The sequence below is a fragment of the Pundamilia nyererei genome, unplaced genomic scaffold (assembly GCF_000239375.1).
Source record: "Pundamilia nyererei isolate P.nyererei 1_Seehausen unplaced genomic scaffold, PunNye1.0 scaffold00009, whole genome shotgun sequence".
NCBI classification, from domain to species: domain Eukaryota; kingdom Metazoa; phylum Chordata; class Actinopteri; order Cichliformes; family Cichlidae; genus Pundamilia; species Pundamilia nyererei.
Window position 1 is genome coordinate 454,102 of NW_005187410.1, and position 7,635 is coordinate 461,736.

The window sequence follows — 7,635 nt, forward strand, 5'->3', positions numbered from 1 at the left end:
CACACACACACACACACACACACACACAATCGCTCTTCTTAATTAAATTTGGTGAGGTAGCTGTTACTTTTAAAGAGCTTGGTTAGGCGTGTGTGTGTTTTTTAGTGAATAAAAACCAGTGGGATCTGAAATATAAGTGACTATGTAGAACAACAGTCTTGCTACCTATCCTCAGGCTTAATATGCAAAAATGTTTTTTAAATTAATGTTGATTTTTTTTGGATCATTCCTAATAGTGAACTTATGTCTGATTCATAAAAGATGCTTAACACAAAAAGCCTTGCTTAAGCAGTTTCTAATAAACCCATAAGTAACTCATTTTCTTCTGTAATCTATGAAACTGAAGTCAGCTTAAATTACCAGCAGTGGCCTGGGGGGGGTCTCCTATTACAAATATCAGAGATAGCCGTGAAGCAAAAGGTAAAAGCAAACTCTTTGGAGAACAGGCTCATAGTGGTGGTTAAGGAGAGTGAATCCAGACAACAAATATTATCCAGTGGACTAAATAGCGGGTGGAGGAATCCAAACAAGCAGCCTGGAAATGTGTTGCTCCTGCACTGACTGGGGTTGGATAGAATTACAGAACTGTAAAGTACACCAGTGGCTTTGAAAATCGCTCCAGTCTAGACTTAAGATTTGAGGTATGGTCACTTCTGTGCGTGGTAAGGTTTTGTTTTTAACAGGTTTTTCTCTTTAAGCATACTTAAGATAGTTTTATATGTTTTATAAATGGGGCCCTAAAGCTCATTTTGTTGGTTGCCAGGCTTCATACCACCATGGGTGTTTATTTTTATATTCTTTCATATTTATTTTTGGTTCAGTGTTGTGGGGATTGAAAAGAGCTGGCGATTTGCTCGTTTAAAAATAAGTAACCATGACTTATGGGAAACTCAGTTAAAAGTTACTCACATGCAGCAAGTTCTAATCTGTGAATAGACTTAATCCATGCTTGGGAAAGTGAGCCTTCATGGCCACAAAAGGTATCTTGGTGAATATAATTATTTCATCCATGATAGTTTACAGTTGTATTATGTCCCTTTTTGGGGGAGTTTAAATACATTTTGCTCAATTTGTACATTTTACATTTGTTTTTTTGTAACAGTGTTTCTTTGTTTTTATGTTATAGACTCAAGAGCTACTCTATGTAAGATGAACACTGAGGACAAACTGGAAGGCATGCTGCTGAAGTGCAGCAGCGGAGGAATAGACGGAGGAGGGAGAGTTGGCCTGGGCAGCGGAGGAGGACTGGTGGTGATGACACTCGGGGAACGATCGCTGGCTAACCACCCTCTGCTGGCCGAGGATGACGACGACGAAGACGACGACGAGGACTTGACTCGAAGCTCGCTGGTCACTCACGACCTGGTCCCTCCAGAGCAGCTGATGATGCAGGAGGAGATGACGAAGAATAGCGGTGGAGGAGAAGAGGAGGGAGGAGCCGAGGTGGGAGAGCATTTCCCCCTAAAACTCACGAATAAGTTTCCCTGCTTGCTTCATATGCCAGTGAGTTCACACTGGTTTAGAAGTAGATCAGATTTTGATAAGCTCATTTCTGTGAGTGCATCTACAGTCTCCACTTGATCAGAGTGAGTTTGCTTTTATGCATGTTATGTTGACTTAGCCTGACATTTTGGACTGTTCAGTGCAATCAGTTCTTTTAACACGCAAAAAGTACTGTTAGGTAGCTGCTAATACTGCAAACTACTTTCACACTAGTTATTTTTAGGTGCCGGAATTTTCTTAAAAATTGGTCAAAAATAGGGAGCTCGCATTAGTGTTTTGTTTTTTTTAATGAATGACAGATATTTTAATTAAAAATCTTTCTGTCACTTTGACCCACTTGTTCATATTCAGAAACAATATATTTGGACACTCTGATCTTCTGAATCAGAATAAACTTGCAGCAAATGTGAACTTTAAAATAGTAATTTCTATTCTAAGAATACAGCATAATGAGGATAATCTGAATTCACCCTCAGGGACAGGTTTAAAGCATTGCTTCTCCTTGGGAACTTTAAGAGCTGGAATTGTATGGTTTGTGTTGTTTGTATGTCTGTAGTTATTACAGACAGGTTATTTTCAGAAAGCTGAAAAGTGGCTACATACATTTTAAAATGCCAGTCAGAGGATTTGAAAACGCTGTCCCTGGCCACCTGGCAGATGTAATCTCTCAGCCTGTTCTGGGTTGTAAGGGGCTGAGGCTTCCCTCTGGTATTTTATGCCTGAGGCAACTGTATGGTGAGATGCCCTCACATTGGTTGATTATGCTCTGCTTGCCCAGTTGCACCTGTCTGACCTGGATAAAGTGGTAGCTGGCTGGGTGGCCCTTAAAGTAGGTCATGTGCGATATTCAATGTATAAATGACTATGGTCCTACTTTTACAGTTGAGCATCAAGCAGGAGCTGAAGTTGTCTGAGCCAGCGGTCTATATAAAGAAAGACAAAAAGGCAATCAAGGATCTGACAATGTGTCCCAAGAAGAAAAAAAGGAAGCAGCGATCACCAGCAAAGGTGAATTCCATCTGTGGAATTTTTATATTTTTAAAATACCAGGGACGGTTGTGAAAATTCAACACTACATGTGTTCTTTTTTTACCCCCTTTGTAGATTCTCAGCATCAATGACGATGGCTCATTGGGCATACCAAACCCCAAGTGTCACGTCTGTACTCACTGTAATGCTGCGTTCAGAACCAACTACCATCTACAGAGGCATGTCTTCATTCACACTGGTATGAATAAGTCTGGCATGTATACAAATATGTAAAACATGTTGCTGTGAAATTAGATATGTTGACAGTAGGAGATCTTTTAGTCATCAAAAGAAGCTAAAAACTAAAAACAACTGGTTTTCATATATGTTACTGAAAACCTAGGTGAGAAGCCGTTTCAGTGCAGCCAGTGTGACATGCGCTTTATTCAGAAGTATCTTCTCCAGAGACATGAGAAGATCCACACCGGTGAGTAACAAACAGTTTGGCAAAATTCTCAATTGTTTTTATAATTATTGTTATGTTAGCCTGAACTTTTTTCTTTTTAAATACTTGTCTCTAGGTGAGAAGCCTTTTCGCTGTGATGAGTGTGGGATGAGGTTCATCCAGAAGTACCACATGGAGAGGCACAAAAGGACTCACAGTGGAGAGAAGCCCTACCAATGTGACTATTGTCACCAGGTACTATTCTTCTGATTGCTTGTAAATTAGTGTATTCGTAAGCTCCAAAATTGGTAAATATTTTAATTAGAAAGACATGAAAGGTCTATTTCAAACCTTTAGTTCAGTCATTTTGGTTCAGACAAAGGGGAATTCAAATGTGTTGGGGTTTTTTGGTCTTCTGTTCACTAACTTTGAAAAAGAAATTTGTGAACTAGTTTTCTTTGGGTTATTTCACAACGACACTGTGGTCCCTTTAAATTGAGCTCTGGCTCATTTTCCCCCTTAGTGCGGTTCATTTGTGCAGATGTCAAGATGTGTGCTCGGCTGCTGACAACCACACCGAGACCCTTTGAAAAGGGTGGTCAGTGGGAGGTTCTAGCTAAATACATTCTTGCATTCTGGGATGTGGCAGAGTACACAATCTGTACAATATTGCCATTTCCACGCAACCCAAACTTCAAGTGGATTTCAAAACAGTATAATAGGGATGACAACTTGACCATCTCGTATAATCATGGCTTTAGGAGTAAATTTTCAGTGTAGTCCAGTTGTCCAGACCTTAAGCACCTTCCTGTGTTTCTGGCCAGTAAGTGGACTCATCATTCTCACGTAGTTTTTAGTATCGCGTTTTAGTTAATTTGGAGCTAGCTTGTAATTTTCTTTGAAAAGAAAGCAGAATATGTGAACATATCAAACTCATCAGTTGAACAGATGAACTACAAGTGTGAAGATCTCCTGTGTGTGGATGTATTTGTGTATTTGAATAGTTTGTGGTACAGTGGTTGGCTGTAATATAAAACATGTACGAATATGTGTTGAAAAAGGATGAGGATTGTAAAGCGCTTTCAGTGGTCAGTAAGACTATAAATGCACTGTGTAAACGCCACCCTATTTCAAGAAAACACAGGTAGAGACAGGATGATCTTCTGTCTTTTATTTTGACTCTGTGAACTGACTTATCACAAAAGAATACAAACACTCAATATTGCAGTGTAAACTGTCATTGATTGCTTAGTCAGGCTAAAATTCTTTGCTGACATGTTAACAATTTGCTTATAATGATAGGAATGCCTGCTAAACAGTTATTACACAAGATATTTTTAAGTAGTTCAGCTTCTGTGAATTTGTTGAGTGCATTAAACCTCTAAATACTGTGTTTAAGACCTTTAGACTAAAAAGAGTCTGCTTAAAACTTAGTCTGGTTAAATGGTGTTTTTGACATTCAGCTTTTTTTGCCGTCCTAAAAAAGATTGTGTGATTAAAAACACATTTGGTGTGAAAACACTGTCACTAGTGCTCATATTAAAGATCGTTATGGCTGTAGAGAGTAGACAGGAAGAGTAAAATTGTGAACTCAATATTAGAGCCAGTAATGAAGGTTCATGTATAAAATAAATGCATTGTGTCCTCTTTCTGCAGTACTTTTCCAGAACAGACCGGGTTTTAAAGCACAGAAGAATGTGTCACGAGAACAGAGAGCGAAAGGCGAACAAGACTGCCGGTAAAGTTGGACCTTTACGTGAAGCAGACTCTTTAGGGCCCCCCTTTGTTGCCAAAGAGTGCTCACTGCCCAAGAAAAAGCGCCAAAAGTGTACAGACAAGAGTTCAGGAGCTTCCACTACTGCCCAGACAGAAGGGCACACTTTTACCGTGGTAGAAACAGAAGAGAAAGAGGAGCAAAAGGGAAGTCTTTCTCTATATGCTGTGTCCTCCAAAGTCAAACATGAGTACGTGATTGCTGACTACTCTGTGGACCTTCCTGAAGAAACGGCTAACCAACACCAAGATGGCGACGTCTCTTCGGAAGAAACAACTTCTCCTAAGCTACTTCTGAAGAAAGTACCCAAGCGGAGTCTTAAGCAGTCGACTGAACAAACTCCTCCTTGCTTGTCCACTTTACCCTCCTTTGAGGAAAATACTAAGGTGGCACAGTACACCTTTGAGATCGTGGACAAGCAAGGCCTCTTAGACGTAGAAGGCAACAGTGAACTCGAGTCAGTTGAAACTCTTCAAGGAGGACAAACAAAACCAGCAGCCAGCAGCACAAACTATGACGACGCGATGCAGTTTCTCAAGAAGAAACGTTACCTTCAAGCTGCAATGGCTAACAACAGCCGGGATTATGGCCTGAACACGAGCAGCATCTCCTCTCAGCCACCTGTTACACAAACTGTGGTGTCAACAGTCATCGACGAAACTGTTCCCGCCACCATCCTGGAGCCCCAACCCATGAACACAGAGATTAAGACTCCTCATGACAAGAATGTTTTGCCTGATGAGGTTCTTCAGACACTGTTGGACCACTACTCCAACAAAGCCAATGGGCAATCAGACATTTCTTTCAGTGTGGCTGACACAGAGGTTACCTCAAGTATATCTATCAATTCCTCCGATGTTTCTGACAGCAGTCCGGTCGAGAGCCTCGGAACATCCAGCGCTCAGGCTCAGCCGCCTGCAGAGAAAGTGAGTCTCTTGCAAGAATACTCCAAATTTCTCCAGCAAGCACTGGAGAGGACCAGTCAGAATGACAGCTACCTGACCAGCCAGAGCCTCAGCTTGGTCTCTGAAAACCCCACATTAGCTGGACAGCCTCTGTTCTCCACAGAGAAACAGTTTCCTTCCCCCAGCAGGTTCAAATCAGGGATGAGCTCTCCACTAAGGTCCACCTTAGAGAAACCTCACTATGGGTTGCTGGTCGGGGACTCCCAGCACTCGTTTTCCTTTTCAGGCGACGAGACCACCCCTCCCTCTGCGGTGTCCCCAGCTGAGGAGGACTTTCTGGAGCAGGTCTCTCCCTCAAAAAAGACTGACTCTTCACAAGGGATACTACAGACTTTTCAAATAAGCTCCTTTGAACAGAACTTCAAATCTCATTTCCAGACGTCAAGATCTGCAGCCTCCTCGCAGTTTACGGTTGCCAACGGACAAGTGAGTGTTCGAGGACACAGCACAGAATTCTCAGAGTTCCCTTTAGTCCGAGTCACTGAGACCAGGTCTCAACTGAACTCATCCCCTGACGTTTCGACCAGTGAATCGTTTGGCTGAAGAAATGGAGGCGGAAGCGTTCATTTCTGTTCATCATTTCTGTGGCACTTTATCTCGTCTTTCCTGTGTTTTTGCCAAATCAAATCCCACTGCAAACGAGGGGTCTTTCTTTTTTTTTTCTTTGTGTAAAGCAGTTATAATTTTGTGCTTTTACGTTCTAAACTTCTTAAACAGGAATACTGAAAAATGATAATCATACTATAATTAGCATTTCCCCTTTTGGAAAAAAAGTCAAACTTCCTCCAGAATGTACATTATGAGATTAAGCGACCAAAGTGTAATGCAGGAGATTAATATTCTCTAATTCCATTGCCATTATTTTTAATGTTTGTGTCAATCATTTCGCCTTGCACACTTAATGATCAAGTCACACTTGCTGCTTAATGCAATATTTAGACTTATTAAAATGTAGTTTGCATCTATGTACACTCCCCCCCCTGAGTTTTTCAACTGCACTGGGGGTTGGGTGGTCCAGAGCTGCACAAACCTACTGTTATTGATACTTTTTCCTTATGAACGCGTTAATTTTTTTCTGCATTTTAAGATCAAAATCTGTGATTCAACTGAGCTGAAATGAATTGGGGCCATATAAGTTGGTCCTGCTCCTGAAAATCATGCCCCCTTCCCCCATGGCGGTGGTAGATTTTTTCTTTTTTTATTATTATTATTATTTTTCCTTAACCAACTCCCCCTGCCCCTTGGTTAAGTTTTTTTTCAAAAAATATCACTTAGAGCTTTTTTCTTTATTCCAGCAGTTAAACTGTCTGCTGACATGCACGGTGACACAAAGTTGTGTTACCTATTAAGGGTATTTCTGCAGGATGTGTGTAATGAACGGTACAGGATAGATTTGACTGATTGTGTTTGTGCTACCTGGGATCGAGCTCACTATCCATTTTGCAGATTTGAATAATAGGTATATGAAATTACATTTAACATCATGTGAATTAATGTATTCCCTTTTGGAATGGTTGGATTTCTGGTCACTGATTTTACAATCATGACTAGTGCAGGATAGACTGACTGCACTATTTGGGAAATGCTTTGGGGTTTTGTTTTTTTTCCTCCATGCCCCCCTCTCCCCCAAACAAAAAAGTTTTGGCCGTCAAATAGCTGCACACATTTAATGGTTGCAGGATCATTCTTAGCTTCTGTTGTTAAAATGCATAAAGATTCAGGGTTGTGCTTTGTGTTCACACAGTTTGGACGTTTTTCACGTGTACATTTATATTAGATTATCACAGTATGTATAAGTCACCTTTTGTTAAGAGATTAGTGAGACTAACCACTTAATTAGTTTAAGTAGAAATTCAAACAAATTCACTTTTTCTTTGATCACTTAAAAGGACGTAGCTCTTATAAGGGAAACAAAATTAAAGTTCATGATCCCTTGTATTCAAGAGAATTTGATTAAAATGAGCAGTTTATTATTTTGT

General features: G+C 40.6%; 1 protein-coding gene across 2 annotated transcripts in view; it reads left to right on the plus strand.

Annotated features, from left to right (window-relative positions):
• znf148 (zinc finger protein 148) overlaps window positions 1–6,872 on the plus strand; it is an 8,495-nt gene extending 1,623 nt beyond the window's left edge. The window contains exons 2-7 of one of the 2 annotated variants that reach the window (XM_005723265.1): window positions 1,127–1,503; window positions 2,386–2,511; window positions 2,608–2,731; window positions 2,876–2,959; window positions 3,054–3,172; window positions 4,574–6,872. In XM_005723265.1, coding sequence (XP_005723322.1) covers window positions 1,150–1,503; window positions 2,386–2,511; window positions 2,608–2,731; window positions 2,876–2,959; window positions 3,054–3,172; window positions 4,574–6,199 — 2,433 coding nt within the window. In that variant the 5' untranslated portion in view covers window positions 1,127–1,149 and the 3' untranslated portion in view covers window positions 6,200–6,872. The remainder of the gene's footprint in view (window positions 1–1,126; window positions 1,504–2,385; window positions 2,512–2,607; window positions 2,732–2,875; window positions 2,960–3,053; window positions 3,173–4,573) is intronic. The other variant, XM_005723266.1, reaches the window with a different exon arrangement.
• Window positions 6,873–7,635: the final 763 nt, after the last annotated feature.